The sequence below is a fragment of the Mastigoproctus giganteus genome, chromosome 2, assembly GCF_048544385.1.
Source record: "Mastigoproctus giganteus isolate SK-2022 chromosome 2, ASM4854438v1, whole genome shotgun sequence".
Taxonomy (NCBI): Eukaryota; Metazoa; Arthropoda; class Arachnida; order Uropygi; family Thelyphonidae; genus Mastigoproctus; species Mastigoproctus giganteus.
Genome location: NC_143576.1, coordinates 42,151,616 through 42,172,440, shown reverse-complemented (window position 1 = coordinate 42,172,440; position 20,825 = coordinate 42,151,616). Strand labels below are relative to the sequence as shown.

Here is a 20,825-nt window from a genome sequence, read left to right as displayed (position 1 = left end):
TATTTCACCATCATTGGATAATTTTTATTTTTTTTTTAAAACGGCAAATGCATCGCTACTGTCATTTTGTTATTAAAATTCTAACTTCACCCTACATTCAATACCACAATGCTTTTTCATTGCTCATAGAAATGACATAATACAGCTGGGTCACATTTCAGTTTAGAATATATTTCTTTCAGCAGTCAGTATATACAAACCACTAATGCCTTCAGCCATTTTCATCTTTGAAAAGAATGTTATATGGTGGTTGGTTCCATTCTGTGAGTGTTTTTGTATACATTTAACTACTCTTGTTCCTAAAACTTTGAATAAAAATATCCCAATGTATATTATTTCTACCATGCAATTCTCAGAGTAAAAGATCAAGGACTATCCACATTTTTGATACTGCAATCTGCAGATCCTATTGTTGTTTAGTTTCAGCACACACAAATCTTGTAAGAAATATGAGCATTCTCAACACATGCAAAGGACTTTTTTTTTTTTTTGTCACTGCATACAAGATAATTATCAGAATGAAATACAGTTGAGTATACAAGTTTCAATCTCATCAGCACACATACTTCCATATTTAGTTTTTAACAAGAAAATGATCCAGTGTATCTTATTTGTCTGGTAAAAGGTTGCACTGATAACCACACTTCTTAGAGTAATTTCAAAGACAATTTTGTTAATTAGACATGTCATTCACACAAGTTGGTATTAATTGCTGATCAACCCAACTTTTAACTGTGCTATCCACAAATGGTGGAAGAATACCATTAAGTTTTCAGAACTGAGGCCTCCATGGACTTTAAAAACAAATAATCACCTTCTTATCCCTACTAGAAAAGTTTCTATACATCATTGACAAAACACAATGATAATGACCACTGTGTCTTAATGCCACGTTGCTCCAGTTTATGCAATAGCATCATACTGAATTATCAAGTTGTTTAGACAAGTTATTATTGCATGCCTGTCCAGATGATCTCACATTAAGCTAACAGGTCTGCAAATTACTCATGTCACCTTTTGATTCCCCTTTATTAATTCAGGATATAATCACATTGCCAAGAATGTTCTCACATTCTGACTAAGCATGTGCTGCCTCCTTAATAAAAATAGATAGATTCCATCCTCATCTGTTAATGCAGATGCAAAATACCAATTCAATCTTGTCAATAAGCTGAGTAGAGTTCTTATATATACCACAGGCTTATGCATCCCATTCACTTTCTGTTCTGCCACATGTCTCAGTATTTCAGCTGAAATCCACTAAACCTCTTTTGATTTCTTCCCATCTAGAATTTGCTATTGGTAACATCAAGTTGAGACCACTGTAATTACCCTTGACAATAGTTATGACTAAAATTAAATTTCAGAGTAGTATACTATGATCACTGCTTCCTCTCTAGCCTGCTGTAAAAAAAGTCAGCCCACAGATTCTACACAACACCCAGAAAGTTAAAATTCATTTGCTGGCTCCCTATATCGCCTTTTAGTATACTCATTAGGCCTATAACACACTCCTATCAATTTTGTTTTCCCAGTGCTTATATTACACTACCTATTCTACTTAACTTGGTGGGTTTGAAATCAATCTTAACTCACAACTTTTTGTCAACATTGCCCTATACACATTAAGTCCTCATAGCTCTATATATCATCTTCCCACCTTAATAAGCAGTTTGTGTTATGTAGCATTTGTTTAATCAGATTTCCATCATTGTCTACTCTAACACAGCACATCTTCTTTAGCAGAAAACCCCCAAGAAGACAGACGGGGTGAAGTAACAAAATGTATTCTAGACACTCAGAATCTGATTCAAATATCCTGCAGACTGGAAATCTAGGTTCAAGGTTTCCTACCACTAGCAATCTCATAGTACAATGAGCAAAGGCACATCAGAAAGCAAGATAATCAAATATAGCTTAATGTGTTAGCCTTTTCAAAGTCTAGGAACATTTCATTGAGATACAGACAATCTCAGAATCTGTTGAACATAAATCAATACATAAGAAATATTTTGATACTCCATGTACTATACAAATACAGTTAAACCTCTCTATAGCACACACTTCTGGGATAGAAGAAAGTGTCTCCTTTGCTGAGGTTAGCATACATGTAATCAGTTTCATTAATTCAGAAAAATTCATTTTGATTTCTTATCATTGCACACTTTTTTTTTTTTTTTCAACAAAGGATTTACTATAGCAAGACACAGATCAGCTGCTTCTCCAAAGTCACTACCATACTGCCTTCTGAAAGCAGTTTTTTAATTTTAGACAGGTGCAATTATTCCTTAAATCCCCATGTCAACATCAGTCAGTTTAATGTATGAGTTCTGCTATCCAACCCTTGGTTTCATACATTTCCCTATACCAAGATGTATTCTGCAAGTGCCAGCATATTGGTATACAATAAAAGACCAATTTAAGCAGCATTCAATGTTTTCTGGAGAGTATGCAACAAGTATTGACATCAGTAGACTGGCCACAAATTACTTTAAAAGTCAAGCACGATTGTGTCAAACATGTAAGTATCAATCTTTTCATATTTGGAAATTCTATTAACAAGTTATTTGATATAACTTGTTCATTGTATTGAATTAAAAAAAATCATCCTCAAAGGTGGACTGAAGGCTATTCCTCATTGAGTACAATAGAAAAGCAGCATGTTTTGTGTGTAAGGTGAGTTTTTAAAGAATATAATTTAAAATGACACTATGATTCCAAGCATAAATCTTATGATCAACGTAAGAGTGTTCTGATGTAACTGCCAGTTATCAAGTTGCACATTTTATCAGTGATGATGAGTTTATGGAACAAATGAAATATATTAGCATGGATTACAGTACTGATCTACAGATGAAAAGTTAGAATTAAATACCTAGCACAGAGTGACAACTGACGGTGTAAAAAATATGACAGGTAGAATAACCAAGGAAATTATAGATATCAGAACTGGAACTCACTGCATGGTGCACTTGCACAAAGTAATACACAATTTTTAATATTTTGGTGAACAAAAAATTTATTCCCACATTCAGAATGTGGTTGTTTCTTCCAGAAATTGAAGCTGAATGCAAAGATATAATTTTATATCATTATTTTAATGACAGAGAAAAATATGGAGTGGCTGTTTTGATCTTGCAAATCTTACGGGTTTTTTTTTTGTTTTAGTCACTTAAATGCTCTTAATTTAAAACTATAAGGGAAAGGATTAGTATGGGGACATCAAATCATTTCAGAATTCGTTATTTAAATTTAGTACCAAGAAACAGAATCATTACCTTTTGACAAATTTGGAAGTCAATTTGCTGAAAGATCCCGTGAAAAAGACAACCTTCTATGGCTGTAAACTATAATCCCAATTATTGATCTTCAGATCAACATATATTTGCAAGCAACTTTTGAACAATTATCTAAAAAATAAATCACTGACACAGATCAGATGTAACACAAATTTTTCTTGAATCACTCAGTGCAGACCCCGATGGGAAATATCATGACAAGAGAATTTACCTAACTAACCATTACACTTAAAAGTCAATGGTGTCAATTTATTCACAAAAGCAAATTTGCCATGAGAAAATATATGGTACTACCTTCTGTCTTAGCCATTTTCAATCCACTGCAGGATGAAGGCCTTTCCAGTTCCTTCTGTTTTAAGCACTTGCCATCCATTTACTACCCACAAACTCATGAATTTCATCTATTCACCTTTATCTTCCAGGTTTTCTTCTAGCTCCTCTTGGATATCATTGTGTTATTTTCTTAGTCCATCTGCCTAATCCATGTGTTTCTCATCTTATCTAACAGTCTGATTCCCAATATAATTCGTTCCATTCTTTTGGTGAGTGCCCAAGTTTCACTTCCATAAGTCATGGTGGAGAGTATACATTGGTTCATAATTTTACGTTTGAGACAAACTGGGATATTGCTCTTCAGTATGTGACTATATTTCCTGAATGCTATCGTTAAAAATTTATTCTTCTCGTGACTTCCAGCCATTTATCATTATTACAGCTAATAACTTGTCCCAGATAAGTATATGACTCCACCTTTACTCCAAAATCCTTACTAACTGTACATAACTGATTAAGATTTTCCTCTAATTCTTTGGGATCGTGGACCACAATGTCATCTGCAAATCGTAAATGGTTTAGGTACTCTCCTTTCTGAAAGCTTCCTCAAGGGCAACAGTAAACAGCTTTGGCAATATATCTCCTTGTCAAACTCCTTTCTCAATTTTAAATTTCCTACTGTCTTTGTCTAGTCTAATAAAGGAGGTAGCACTCTCATATATTTTCTTCAAAATCATAATATATGGGGTATCTATGCATTGCCTTATGCTGTATGGAGTCAAATGCCAGGTGTTTTATATTCATTTGCTTTCTCCATTAGCTGATTCTAATCTGTTAGTAATGACCCTTGTGAACAACTTGTAGATGTGGGATAACAAGCTAATTGGTCTATAATTTCCAATTTATCTCCTTTCTTATGTTCCAGAACATATCCACTTGAAATTTACCACACACTCTAAGAATACAAAAGAGATAGACAAGTTAGTTTTTACACTTTGAAGATTACCATGTGGCCATCACCACATGGTGCAAGAAAGCCAATGGCCTATGCTGCACCAGCCAGTTCTACATTCCCACAAAGCTTGTAAATTGAATATATACAGCAGTGAGCCTATTACAACATATTCTAATTAGCATCCATTAAAGGTTTCACCATCCTACAGTACACTCTCTTAAATAACATCCAGTTCAATTTTTCTGAACATACTTCAAGTAATACCTTCCATTAGACAACAAAATAAAACCCCTCCATCACTTGAAGATGAAGAGCAATTCTTTGCAATGAATTTTTGTTGTCCTTATATAAGGACAAGAAATGATACTTATGCGAGGCCCTTTCATTACACTCAGTGATTTTTTTTTTTTTTTAGTGAGAGAAAAAAAATTCAAATATATTTTCATCACAACAGACCATCTAATAGCAGCTAAGAAAACAGAAATACATATGTACCATCAGTTATTTCATCTCAAAGGCTAAACATGTTACTTTCCAATACAACAAGAATCAGTGGCTTGCTTCAGTCTTTGCCAACAAAATAAAGTACCATGTTTAACTTGTTTACAATCACTGCCCATTCAAATGACATTAATTATTACCTGATGGGGTCAATATCTCTAGCCACTACCAAAAATCTGGCTCAGCAGTATATTTCAAAATAGATTTCATGCAAAATTACATTACCTGAGGGACTAAAGGAATCCAAAACATCAGAATTACGACAGGACAATCCACCCCCTGAAGAAGATATCAGGGATTCTGCACTTTTTACAGTTCTTAACTTTTTTGGATTAGTATGGGAAACATCTAATTCAGTTACAGCTTTGTCCTACAAATGATAAAATATACAATAATTTTTTTTTATAAACAATTGCTCCTGCACCATAAAACTTAGTAACTTTCAAAACACCTAACAGTAAACAAGAAACTTAGGGCTGATGAAGTGTGATAGCATCCCTACTTTATCACAGCTCAAGTGCCACTTTGTAAGACCATTATATCACATTTCATTTCCTGACATATCCCTGAATTAATTATAAATTAATTCATTAACATCATATACTTGGATTTCAGGAAGCTTTTGAAATTGTTGCACACGGAAGACTGCCATACAAATTGGTGCGGTATGGCATTAAGGGCAAGTTACTGCGATGGCAGAGAGTGGTAATAAATGGACACTGCTCTATATAGACTAATGTTATTAACGGAGGCTCCAGGGTTCTGTGCTGGGCCCATTGTTGTTTTGTGTATTTATCAATGAAGGTATATCAGGCTTAATGTCCAAGTTTGTAGATGGTACAAAGCTTGGCAGGATTGTTAATGACACTAAAGACAGTATGCTACTGCAACAGGATCTAGAGAAGTTAGACAGATGGGCTGAGAAATCACCTCTACCTATAATAATTGAAGATATTTCAATCACATCAAGAGCTATATATGAATGAAAAAACAATTACAAATTCTGACATGACTTATCTCATTACACTCACCATTAATATTTCTTTCATAAGTACTTGGGACAAAATTTTGTCTTAGAATAACCTTCATGCAAGGCAAGTACACTTATTATAACTCAACTGCAACATTAAAAAATATATATATATATCAGTTTCTCAAAGCCCAACTAACCATCATTCTGCAGAAAAGTTGAAATGATAGTTTCAGGACAATGCTGTAATATAATGAATTTATATATAAAACTCTCCTATTCAATAAACAAGCACAACCAAAGAAATTCAGGCTATGGTATTTCCAATTTGGACCAAGAAAAGAACAATTAAATAAGGTGGTAAATCACCTCTACATTAAAGAATGATCTGCTTCAACGAAGATAAGTTAATGAATTTTGGTCTTGCCTTATACCTCAAATCCACCCAGAGACATTACTATTAGAACCTAAATTAATTCCTCACTATAGAAAAGGACAAAAATTTCCAGTCATCAGTTGCAAACACTGAGAACAAAATGCACCAGTTTTGACTTTCTTTCCCCATTACAGAATTTATATAATGATACATGTCTTGCAATCCTGGGAACAACAACTGTCCAGTTACATTTGTTACTACTAAAACTACACATCCAGTACACAAGACCAGGCCATGAATTTTATCAAGGGAGAACTAGACATCTGCAACCAACCTCTCTCAATTTATTCACCTGTTTTCAGCCACCAGGTATTTCAAATAAATTACAGGACTATACAAACTGGAGAGCAGATGAACAGGCAATGTGATAAGTTTCATTTGCCACTACACTTAATATTTTTGTCCACTTTCAACACAATGTATTACAAACTGTAGTACTGAGAGGACTCTGTACATCACAATTTCTAAATAACAGTGGAGGAAAAATAAAAGTAATACCAAGAGTTAATGCAATAACAGACCCAGTAGAATCAGAAAACTTATAATGGCAGTCATTAATAAGATAAAAGGTTTCAAGATAGCATAAATGCAATCACTTCATCCATCCAAGACAGAAAAACTTGTTTAATACAATAAACCCTTGCTTTAACAGACTAATATGGGAGAAGGAAAGTCCATTAAATCAAATGAACCAGGGGAGATTTTTTTTTTACACCATAAAAGTCACAATTCAGAAACACTCTGTATACAAAGGGTACTAGGAAAGTTTTGCAATACAGCTTTGTTTATTTAATTTTTTCAAAGTAATTTCCTCTACATTCAATACACCTCTCCAATCTTTAAACCAGTTCTGCCAAGTTTCACTAGGCAGTAAAGCACACTCGTTGTCCCAAGCCCGTAGAAGGTCCTCATCACTGGAAAACCGCCTCCCTTTTAGCTTCATTTTCACATGCGGGAACAGTGCAAAGTCGCAAGGAGCAAGGTCTGGACTGTAGGGAGGGTGCTTGAGAAGTTTCAGTCCTGTCGTGGTCAAATATTCGGTGCAGGCTTTGGCGCGGTGAGCTGGAGCATTATCGTGATGGAGGTACCAGGTGTCCATTCTTGACTTTAGGCAGGCATTGTTCAGTATACCACTTAGCTGTGACTGTCTTCTGCATGTCCAAAATGACACGTTCCACAATTCCACTCGATTTGAAAAATACAGCTATCATTTTCTGACAATTACGGGTGTGTCGTCATCATCAACGACCAAAACTTTGTTTTGAGCCTTGGTCGGCAGATCGCAATAGTACAGCCAAGTCTCGTCACAATGTTGTTCACATAACGAGATTGTCCCTTATCAAACATTTTTAACATCTCCCGGCACCAAGTCACACGTCGTGTCATCTGCTCTTCAGTCAGTTGATGCAGCACCCAGAGAGAATAAAGTTTCTTTATGTGCAAATGATCTTGCAGAATCAAACGAATTGCTGGTGCATTTAGGCCCAAAGTATCCTCGATCTGTCAGTAGGTCACTCACCTGTTTTCCTCCGTAACTGACGTTCGTGGCCTTCCCGGCCTCTCAGAATCCTCCAAAGTGAAATTTCCCCTTTGAAATTCTCTATACCACCTGAATATCGTTGTACGATGTGAACAATCATCATGTAGTGCAAGAGTCATTTCTTCTAAGCACTGGTCTATGGTTAAACCACGCACGAAATTATACCACAAAACTGTCCTTATCTCATTTCGTGACCACGATTCCATCGCAAGCACTTTACACTCTCACGACTAATGAATAATTGAGCCCATCGACTTGGCGCGGAAGCTACTATGCACGTATGAACATGTCTCAACATGCAGCTTCCTGTGATTCATTGTTGCGTCATATTGCAAAACTTTCCTGGTACCCTTTGTACAACCTGCTGTAATCTGGAAAAACAGCTACTTGAACACAATTTTAAAATCAAAGTAGATTATTAATTACGCTGAATTTTGTATAATCTAAAAAAAAAATATGTACATTACTGTACTTTAATTTTATAGACACAAAGCAATTTCAGTATGCTACATACTTCACAAGTTTATATAAAGAAGAATGAGTAAGAATATAAATCAAGCAGATCTTTCCTTTAATTCCAAACAATAAAAGTGAGCCTTGCTCCACACATAGCAAAAATAAAAACACCCAATTTCTATGTCTGTATACAGTGGTGCCTCACAATATTATTGATTTTACCACACAAAATACATAATGAGTACATGCATTTCATTGAGCCTTAGATGTTGAAAGGATGTTTTATTTATCTTGTTCTACCCCTCCTCTTGGCTTGGATGAGGAATTGATCAAGGGTGGACTGTCTCTCCCTCTTTTTCAAGATAGCCTTGAAGTGATGCATATTAGTGTTATTAAACAAGTCAATCATTCTATTCACAACAGCAGCATTGGGGTGCCATTTTAAACAATCAGACTGCACATTCTCCCAATGGAATAAAATTTCTTTAATGGCACATGCCCTTTTTCCTGAGTGTTTTGAGTTTGTCATCCTGCAAAAAGGAAGGAACTTGTTCCTTCCTTCCATGATGCACAAAGGGTCCTCTGTGTCACTCCCTCCCAGGCAGTTTTAATAAAGGAAATGGCTTCAAGAATATTGAACTCCTTCCGTGTCTTATCAGAAGAATGGGTCACATCAAAAAGCTGCAAAAACAAAGGCTTGGTGTAAAGTTTTTAAAACAGGAAATTACTTCTTGATCCATGGGTTGGATCAGTGATAACACCATATCACTGAGGCAAAAACTGGACTTTGATTTCATCAAAGTCCATTTCGAGAATGTTCACCAAGAAGCAGCAGTGCTTTCAAAGGTAAGTTGTCAGTGATGAATCTTTTGAAGACTTTCTGGTCTACCCAGGCATTGGATCTCCACATCACTGCCACTTTGGACTTCAGGATGTTGAGTGGTAAACAAGAAGTGGCTTTGCTTTAAAGTCTCCACTTGCATTTGCTCCCAATAACAAGATAGGCTTATGTCCTGGGAGCTTCACTTCTTCTTGCAGGATGTATGTTCAATTTGGTAAGCACTTCCAAAATAACCCAGTTTCATTCCCATTAAAAATTTGCTGCTTAAAATTTTTTCACAAACTCTTCTGCACTAGCTGCTTCCCCATATCTGTGAAACCACCCACAACTTGCCTTGAATTCATCGGTTTGATCTGAGATACATCCTGGAATTTTCTTCAAAAATTAACCTAGCCTTCTCACAGATCATTGCCTGAGTTACTGGATCTCCTTGCAGCTTTTCCATTGCTCCAGCACCTATAATCTTGTCTCTTTGTTGACCTAGGGACACCATACTCTTCAGCTACATCTGTAATTTGTTTCTTTCCTACACGCAAAATGCACAATTATTAACAAGATAATGTTGTCTCATACCTGAACGATTTTAGGATCTAATGCCATTGATTAAAATGTATGAAGTTAAACTCAACTCCATAGTCCAGCAAAGAATTATGTACAAACGGCTACATGATATTGCAATATCATGTAGCCATTTACACCAACTGTCAAATTGCAAGGCACTACTTCAAGGCTTTGGTATCTGCAAAAACCACCCTACAAACAGCAGTCATAGATCCAAATGGTTGTCCATTACATTACCAGGAACACACATTGATCTAACAACTTTCCTTTCAGTTAACCTCATGTGTAGATGCAAAATACATATTCAATTTGTCAGCAGGTATATGAACATGTGATTCTACCCCTTCTTTCTACTGTTAATATAAAAATAGAACTATCAGTTTATACCTATGTCACAGACAACTGTAGTCACCCTCCTAAAAGCCCCTGACAATAATTGTGTCTTTAATTAAATTACACATTAGTTTACTGCTGACTTGATAGTGGCCGGGGGGAAGGTAATTGTACAGCCTAGCAGGGAGGATTATCCCATTATACAAGGCAATGGTTAGGCCTCATTTTAGAACAAATGAGTGCTCTTACCAAGAAAGGCTTAAGTTCTGCAAGGGGATCTGGTTTAGGAAAGACAGTTATAGAATAGATGTGCATGAATTGCCTTTAGCCAGCAGGTACTTGATTGTTTGAACAGATTTTTTTTTCACTGATGCTGCATAAGCTTGCTTTCTTGCATCATATGCCTCTGCTAATACCCCATTATAAGACATTCTAATTTACTAGCACACTCTGTATAGCTATCAGGTATACTCATTACACCTACAACACACTCCAACTCTCAATTTTATTTCCCAAGTGTTCATGTTACAAGCTGACTGAAATCTAATGCACTGCCTTTGTTCTGGAGAAGAAACCTAAGCCTCCATTAAACTAGGTGCATTGTTTCACCCTTTCCTCATCATAGGACCTGGGAATCAGCTCCTAATGTTATTTCCTCTCAGAAATTTAGGGATAGTGGAATAAGCCTGCTCTTGCAACATACAATTTTAAAATTACATTGTTGAAATGCACTTATGACCAACACATGCCTTCCATACAATCATGTTATTAAACACTCTTTAACGTAACTCTCACCTGCATTGGAAGAGGAGAGTGCTGCAATGAACTAGAACTAATCTTCCTAGGACTCTGAATTCTAGGGACCATTTTTCCTCTTTCTTTATCTCTAGCACTACTAGTATGCCATCCTCTAGAAAAGAAAGATTTCCAACTAGAAGGTGATTTCTTCAACTTAGTGCTACCACGCTTACTGAAAGAAAGAAATAGCAAGAGATAAGTTAATACTACTGAACAAATTAAACAATGTACTCATTTTAAACTTTCTTCAAAGGAAATCAGTTCACATCCCCCCATGAGTAATTTGAAAAAAAGAATCAAGATGCCTAATTCACAGAACTGGAGTCTTTCTTTCTTGATAAAAGCAAAGATTCCAGAGTTGTATATCATAAACAGTAAGGAGACACAGTGATTATCTTTCACATCTCCATTATGGAGGTTAATACTTATACCATCCATATCACAATTAATATAAGCACCAAAGACTTCTCAATGTGCCTTACCTCATTTACACTCCTCCCAGTATTGACTTCATTACAGAATAGTTTGTGTCTTACAATAATTTATTCTATACTTTCTTCACCTCTAACATCCATTTAAATCCAGAATATTCTGTCACTATATCAATAACCAAACTCCATAATTTTATTATAAGTAAATATTAAGACATCCTGATTTACTGGTCCAGTCAATTTGTCTACACTACCACCTAATGGCCATTAAAAACAACACTGGGTGCTTTTTAATTTTTTTTGGTAGGCATCAACCATTTTCTTCCAACTCTCAAATAAACATGCAAGGAAAATTACATAAGCTGTGTACTATATTATTAAAGATTTGAAAAATACTTTGCAGTATTTCAGGCAAAATTTCTCATGGTTTGTTGAAGTAGCACAATTTATTACAAAGAAAATCAAAAAACAGAATTTCTCCTGTAAATTATAGTGGATTCTAATCCTGAAATCATATCAAGTCACATGATAATATGGAAATTACTTCATGCTGTTACATACAGAGAGTAACAAAGTGCACTTATAGTGGTTCTAATGTTTTAGGAACTACCCTACTAAATCAACACTTTTTGACACAAACCCATTAACTATTCATTTCATGATAAACATGGAAGAACCATTTAAATAGTATAAAGACAGGATTGACCAACATAACCACCTTTTCTGAAAATAAATTTTTCCTTTCTTCTACTACCAAAATGTTATCATTCATTCCTGTTTAACATATATTCACATGAAGAGTGAACTGCCCACATGCTCATTAGAAAAACTAAGATTGTAAGAAGTTCTCCCTAATGCCACATTAACTAAATAATTGTACCAGAATTATTGCTATATTTCAAGACGTCTCTTCCAGTATCCTTCATGTTGATGTACCTGTCACATCTATTACCAAGAAGAAAGAGCACAAGCGAGATCTGCCTACTAAAGAACAAGGTTCATGCTATGTGTTTTGTAAAACAGATTGCCCTCCTGGCTGTGTAAGAGGTCAATACCATATTGATTGGTTCAATAAAGTAATTGTAATAAAATCTTTTCCACTTCACTGATTAATTCAATCACACCATGTAAAACCTTTCTATTATCCAGTAATTACTTTGACAAAGACTACTATCATGAATGGTACTTTATTATTGACATTCTTGTAATGAATCAGTAACCCCAAAACTAGAGAATCAATTGAAATATAAATCTTTTACTTGTAGTTCCAAAATAAAAAAAAAAGGACATACACAGAGGCAAAATTGCCTCAACACATTTAAAAAAACAACTTGATCCAATTAGTCAAAAGCATATGATTTTATTTGTTTTGAGATACCCCACCTTAATCAACTATGGCCACTAATACCTTTATTGGAAGAATTTTAATATACATTAAATAATGATTTTCTTTCTTGTTCTGCCACTCACAGGAAAGAAGGTACATGAAAATGCCTGATGATCAGACAGTCAATCTCTTGAAGAATAGCCACAGTATAACTGTGAAACAAATTTCTCATGTTATTTCATTTTTGATACAACAGTAGAGAAATCACCACAATCACTAGCAGAACTTTCCAACTGATTGAAATTAAAGAAGTTTGACAGCACCAATCTATAAGAAAAGTACAGTATTACTTAAAGGATATTTAACTGAATATAGCTACAACACTACATTTAGTCATATCAGCAATAAAAGAGGACCACACCCACCATTAAATTCAAAATTATTTTAACATAATACAAGAGGTGCTTACAGGTTTATAAAAAGATTTTATTTACTTTTTCAGCCATATTACATTTACTACATCAGAGTAAAGGTAAATACTGTTCATTTTGCTTTCAGCACACCAAAAAAGATATTACACAGAGAGTATAAACTCTCTCTTTTCCTTTCCTCAAAAATAAAACTCAAGTAATAACTAGAATAGGTATAAGCAGCATTTTTTTTATATAATTCAAGACAACACACATTTCATCATAATAAGGTAAAAACCCACAGAATTCCAGAAATCTGCTTTAGTAAAATGCAAGCTCACATGGGATGATAACAGTGAGATTTCATTTTGACTGTTATCATAGTGCTGACTAAGAGAATAAGCAATCTCAAATAAAAACAATGTATGAAAATGGCCAAACATTAGCAAGTATCGCATACATTTCTCAGAGGTAACAGTGAACACAATCATCAAGGAGAAAGACTGAAGCCAACTATAATAACAGGCCTATGGGAGCTGTGAAATTCCATACTGCAATAATTAAAGACTAACACCAGCCAAGGAATAAAAAAAATTTTTACTATAAAAATAATGTGATACACTAGCAGAAGACTAAAATATACTGAAGCTTTCAGAGACTACTATCTCCTTCTTCACCAGTATACTATTACTGCAGTGACACATGGTCAGCATTCCCCACACACACATCAGAAACAAAAGTGGCTCAGGAGCATATCAAACAGAACCAGTCATCCCATCTGAGGACAACCACCTCAAACAGCAGGTGTAAACATGTCCCTGTTAATAGTACTACAACTGGATGAACCTATTCTCAAGCCAATTGCATTCCCAAAATCAATGGGCACAGTCTATAATGACCACATCTTCAGGGGAGATCTGATACTCCCCCACATAACACTCCTCACAATCCAGGCACTTAATCTCATAGACCACACTACTAGTATAGTCCTGGGCTATGGGATCTTTAACTTGAGACACCACTGTGTGCAATCTCTGTCCCGGAAGTTGCACACAGTGGGTCTGACACTCCCGCAGTGTCCAAACAATGCGTTCTGAAAGGCCCGGATAGTAAGGAATGTATGTGGTAGCCACAGGGGCAGGCAACTCCCTATGATTGGACTCTAATAAATATATTTGTCCAAGACCCTCTGGGGGGGTACTACAGTGGGTCCCCACACTATTCTTATGATGATAAGCCTGTGCCGAGCTGTATTGAACATACTGGCCACGGCACATAGGCTTTCTATAAATCGTCTTAATTCTAGACCCATCTCTGTCCACCTCCAAGGTGAATTGTATAAATGGGGAGAAGCTGTTAAGTAAACTGAGCACCTCATCTTCCTTCCCCCTTTTTAAAATGGTGAACGTATTGTCCACATATCTCCTCCACTGCCACTAATGGAGGAACCCATGGACCTGCTAGCAAGGCAAAACTCAATGGCTTTACAAATATCATCAATACTTAGTAAACATCTAGCACTTAAGTTATCATCCTGCTCCAAGGCCAACCTTACACAATGCACCCCATGTCCAATGGGAATACAACGTCAAACGAGATCATAAGTTCATCTTCACCTACAGACTGGCTGCTTATAAAGTTCACAAATTCCTTGCTATCCTTAACTACTAAACTGGAGCAATAACCTTAGCTAAAAATCCAGATAAGGCATAGATGGGACTACCCACAAACGATACTATTGGTGTCTTTGGGATTCCATAGAACCAGGGTAATCAACATCCTGAGGCATGAAGAGTCCAATTAACTTGTCTCTCCAAATCAGCTAACAGATTTCAATGGCTAACTTTATATATGTTGGTATCCTGTAAAAGATCCAGAGCTTTTGCACAATAATCGTCTTTGTTCAGTATAACTGTGGATCTGCCTTTATCAGCAGGTAACATTATAATATCCTCATCCTTTCTAAGATTAGAATGCGCAATCCTAGCCCATATCTCATCAGCTTGGGTCAAAGGTAGTTTGTTGATGGCTTTTTCCACTCCCATAGCTATCTCTACAATAATGAGATACAAGTTACAATTGCAGCTATTTTAAGTCAGGCCAGGACAGCCCATTCTAATCTTAGCCATAGACAACTCAGAAAGGATGAGGATACCAACATCATACAGTGCTGGTAAAATAACTAAAGAAGTTTATTGGACTCTTCATGCCTCAGGATGTCGATTACCCTGGTTCTATGGCCTCCCAAAGACACCAATAGTATTGTTTGTGGGTAGTCCCATCTATGCCTTATCTGGATTTTTAGCTAGGGTTATTGCTCCAGTTTAGTAGTTAAGGATAGCAAGGAATTTGTGAACTTTATAAGCAGCCAGTCTGTAGGTGAAGATGAACTTATGATCTCGTTTGACGTTGTATTCCCATTGGACATGGGGTGCATTGTGTAAGGTTGGCCTTGGAGCAGGATGATAACTTAAGTGCTAGATGTTTACTAAGTATTGATGATATTTGTAAAGCCATTGAGTTTTGCCTCGCTAGCAGGTCCATGGGTTCCTCCATTAGTGGCAGTGGAGGAGATATGTGGACAATACGTTCACCATTTTAAAAAGGGGGAAGAAAGATGAGGTGCTCAGTTTACTTAACAGCTTCTCCCCATTTATACAATTCACCTTGGAGGTGGACAGAGATGGGTCTAGAATTAAGACGATTTATAGAAAGCCTATGTGCCGTGGCCAGTATGTTCAATACAGCTCGGCACAGGCTCATCATCATAAGAATAGTGTAGCCAGGGCATTGTTGAATAGGGTGGGGACCCACTGTAGTACCCCCCCAGAGGGTCTTGGACAAATATATTTATTAGAGTCCAATCATAGGGAGTTGCCTGCCCCTGTGGCTACCACATACATTCCTTACTATCCGGGAGTGTCAGACCCACTGTGTGCAACTTCCGGGACAGAGATTGCACACAGTGGTGTCTCAAGTTAAAGATCCCATAGCCCAGGACTATACTAGTAGTGTGGTCTATGAGATTAAGTGCCCGGATTGTGAGGAGTGTTATGTGGGGTCAACATTTAAAAGACCGTCTGGGTAGCACATGACTGTTAATTATGCAAGGTCTGCTGTGGCAGAGCATTTCTGGGAGAAGCAGCATCGGATCTCCCCTGAAGACACAGTCATTACAGACCATGCCCATGGATTTTGGGAACACAAGTGGCTCAAGAGCTTGCAAATCAGTTCATCCAGTCATAATACTATTAATAGGGAGACACATTTACACCCCCTGTTTGAGGGGGGTTGTCCTCAGATGGGATGACCGGTTCTCTTTGACACATTTCCAATGCCGGCCATGGGTCTGCTACTTAAGGATGTGTCATTGCAGTAATAGTATACTGTTGAAGAAGGAGACAGCAGTCTCTGAAAGCTTAAGGTTTTATCACTTTTAATCCAGTTTATTTTAGATAATTTTATTGCTTCGGTATATTTTTAACGTTTTATTGTAATATTTTAGTCTTCCGATAGTGTATCACATTATTTTTATAGTAAAAAAATTTTTACTCCTTGGCTGGTGTTTGTCTTTAATTATTTCAGTATATAATAACATGCGTTTTATTTTCTTATGGGCCACTGTCCCCAGATAAGTTTTTCACTAAACTAATTAAAAATATAACTGTTTTGGGATATACTAGCAATATTTTATTATTCATTCCCAAGTTACATAAGAAGTCAGAGATTAACCAGGAAATTTTTTTACCATCCATCCCAGAAAATCAAGAGTCTACTGTATTTATAATTAATGCAATAACTGACAAATAATAGTACACCTGAAATCATGGTCTATTTTGATGAGAAGTTTGAAGCATTATCATATCAGTCTTTAAAAACAACCCTTCAGATAATAACAAAATACCTTATCCATCACAGATTGGTATTTGCGAAACTTTTCAACTGAGTAACTCTACAAAGTGCTACTCTGATAACCATGTCAATCACCACTCAGGAGACTAATAAAATAAGACTAGCAGTGCTCATCAATTGAAAGAGTGTCAGAAAATTTTGAACAGTCTTATTGATGATTGTTTTTCCCTTCAAATTACTCATATCCAACAACTTCCTAAAAAGGGTGAAAAATGGTTTCCCAACAATGACCCCTTCCTGTTTGAGAAGGCCAAAAGACAACTTCATTGTAACTGTTTTATTACAAAATCCATAGGCCTGTCCAGTGACTCACAGCATGTATTCCTTAGAACATAATTCTTTTCTTTGCACACAATGTAAGAAAAATACCAATTTCAGGTACTTACCCTAGAAACAAATTTTACTGGAAGACTACTGTCAGCAAAATGCATACTTTTTTTTTTTGGTAATAAGTTCAACTTTAGTAGTAGAGAAAATCTTAGAAGTACAATTCAGGAACATTTGGATAGAAATGGCATTATAAGAACAACATAATTTTCCCCTCATAAGAGGTAACTGTATAAGCTGGAACATGTCATCCTATCAATTATTTTTTGAATGGGAAGTTCATAAGACTCAGACACAAGGTGTAGACAACATTATAGGAAGTTTTTTTGTTGCACTATATGGCTAATACTAAAATACAACCACATCTTGGATAGTTCAGTTAGGCAACTAAATAAGTGCCATCCATAATGTACACCATCAAGAACAAACACATGGAAGCTTTAAACAATTAAATGTCATCTGTAGCTGATAACTTTAATGTGGATTTTACCATTTTGTATTCATAAAGAGTTTCTATAATGATCACCTGAAACTGAGGCCCATGGTGTAGGGCAGAAATATGTACAATTTTTAAATTTCATAATGAAACATTGGTAGAACTCAAAATATTTTCTAAAACTATTTCCCCCCATCTCCAGTATCTTAACATTACACAGAAAATCAAATTTTATCTTTAACCTTACCTTGTTGGGAGATCAATGACAGTATGATATTTTGCTGGCAAGTTATCAGGCCCACCACCTACTTCAATGTACTTTTGCTGAGTAGGTGGCAAATTAGCTGAAAGTGCCCTAGAACGAGCCTCCTCTAAAGACAGCAACTTTGTGGGTGTTGATATGGCAAGTGATTTTGGCCTTGTCCTTTTGGGAGTACCTAAATAAAAAAAAATAAAGTATAATTTTATCACTACTTTAACCATTTCTGAAAAATTCAATAAATTGGTTCTCTGTAATTAATATCACTCAAAATGTGATACTGAGATCTTGATTACAATCAGACAATAGTGACAATTTAGCACAAAAATCTCTAAATGATGTAGTAAGTGATTACCTGTCAGGCTGAAAAGTGAAACACACTTGTGTTTGCCATTCAAGTAATAGATGTGAATAAATAACATTTCTCTATCCACAAACCACTACATACTGTATTTCCCCAAAAATAAGCCCCAGTTAAGATCGTCAGCCGTGGTTGTGACTAATTAGAATCTTCATAATTCAATACGTTGTGTGTTGTAATGGACATACTTAATGCACTCATGTGAAATAAAGAAACGGTTTCTGAATTTTTTGTTGCCACTCCTGTTCTCATATGTCTTCAATTAACACTTGATTTAAAGGGAATAATATTTTGATCCCCAAACAAGATGAGTGCAAAAAGAAAGGAATCATGGAGGATTCCCAAGGCAAGAATCTTACAGCTTTCTGCAAAGAGAAAAAGTTGGATCTCTAAATGGTCATCAACCATTATTTCCCAAGTTGGAAGACATCATCTGTAAATGGCTTGGTGACAGAAGAGCAAAAGTTTTAGTTGTTCGCAGGGCTGATATTCAAAGCATCACAACACTGGATGGATGGCTTCCTTCTGCGATATAAACTGTCTCTAAGAAGATACTGAAGTTATTAAACATGCACTTACATTCAAGTCTTGTGTTTATGGGTCAAGGATCTCAAACGACAATTGATCAGAGGGGTGCCTCATCAATCTACATTCTCTCCACTGGTTACAAAAGTGCACGTGTTACCCGTATTTTGGCAATTCATCTAGATGGAAAGAAAGATAAAATTGAACATGTTTCAGGCATTTGTGTTCTTGAAACCAAAAAAGCCTGGTGCACACAAGCAGCCATAAGGAAGTGGCTCGATTTAATGCTACCACTTGTTTTGCAAGGTGGCCAAAGAGGTCTGGGATTCAGCCAGCACCCACCACACTAAAGACATGAAGAATAGATCAAATAACAATTCCCACAGGAATGACTGCCTATCTCCAGACTCTTGATATTGCAATAAACAAGCCATTCAAGGACCATTTGCACATGGAAATCAATGACTACATTGAAAATAGAATGGAGAAAAATCAGCGTGGAAACTCCATGAGGTCGTGACTTGGGTGAAGAATTCATGGGATAAAATCACTGACAACTGTGTTGCCAATGGAGTCACAAGAAATTCAGGGTTTGGAGCTATGTTACAGAAGAAGATGACATGACTGTGCATGAAAAAATTAACCCTAATGCTTCTTTTGGACCAAAAATTAATATAAGACCCGGTCTTATTTTCAGGGAAATATAGTATGTGTTTTAGTCCATTTACAACCTTTTTTTTAGTTCAATAGTAGGTGACTAACATTGTCAAAGGCCTTTGTGAAGCAGATGCCAAAAGATACAAACTATTCATATATGAGCATATGGTAAAACACTGATTCCCTTTTTCTGTCAAAAAAATATTAAACATTTGCAAAACTGAGAAATTTCACTTAATTACAAACTTCTCACCCGCAGACCCTAGATAACGCTAATAATAATTAAGAATTTGGATTAACAAATATTGTGATTATTCAATACCTGAAGGAAAGGGGACAGGCAGTGAGAAATTAGTTTTGTTTACAACATCATAAATTGTATTATATTTTTCTTGTTATAAAACTGACCCATGAAGTGAACAGGAATGATTCTGGAGCAATAAGCATGAGAAAGACATTCCTCTTTTGGCAATCAAAAATTGGAAGTATAAGCCTGTACAGAAGAACACTTACCGTATTTCCCCATGTATAAAACGCACCTTTTGTTCTAAAAACTGGGTGCGTCTTATACAGTGGTTGTTGTCCACAAAGATGGTTCAGCATGAGGCAAGAAGAATTGCTGATGAAAAAGAAGTTACTGATTTCAAAGGAGGACACAATTGGTGCTTCAGGTTCATGAAACGGAATGGACTATGCATGCGTACACACACAAGACTTGCCCAGAAGGTCCTTGAATTTCATCAGTTTGAGTTGGGACAAAGTCCCCATTCAATTTGATGTCCCAAGTAACAGAACTGTTGATAAGAAGGGGGTGAAGACAAGTGGACATGAAAGAGCCATTATACAGTTGTTCTAGCTTGTTGTGCCAACAAAACCAAGCTGCCTCCTATGCTGATTTTCAAACACAAAACAATGCCAAAAGAAGACATTCCTCGAGGAGTGATTGTCCACGTTCATGACAATGGTTGGATGGAGCAGGAGACCAGGTGGGCTCTTATGCAAACCTGCCCTATTGGTGCTTGATCAGTTCAGGGCACACATAACAAAAAATACAAAGAAGATTGCTGCAGAGCAAAAAACAAAACTTAACAAACCCTTCAAAGCTGACATGAGAGACAAATGGAACCAATGGATGAAGTCTTCTGGGAACAATTTGACACCAGCAGGAAGAGTGAAGAAACCAACTATAGGAGAAGTTTGTACCTGGGTGAAAAGAT

At 36.2% G+C, this 20,825-nt stretch overlaps 1 protein-coding gene across 9 annotated transcripts in view; it reads right to left on the bottom strand.

Moving 5' to 3' along the window:
- Positions 1-20,825, bottom strand: part of CdGAPr (GTPase-activating protein CdGAPr) — a 514,430-nt gene that overhangs the window by 12,593 nt on the left and 481,012 nt on the right. For all 9 annotated transcript variants that reach the window (XM_090388748.1, XM_090388756.1, XM_090388774.1 and 6 more), the window contains 3 exons: positions 18,054-18,243; positions 10,961-11,135; positions 5,254-5,398 (listed from right to left, as the gene is read on the bottom strand). In XM_090388748.1, coding sequence (XP_090244874.1) covers positions 5,254-5,398; positions 10,961-11,135; positions 18,054-18,243 — 510 coding nt within the window. The remainder of the gene's footprint in view (positions 1-5,253; positions 5,399-10,960; positions 11,136-18,053; positions 18,244-20,825) is intronic.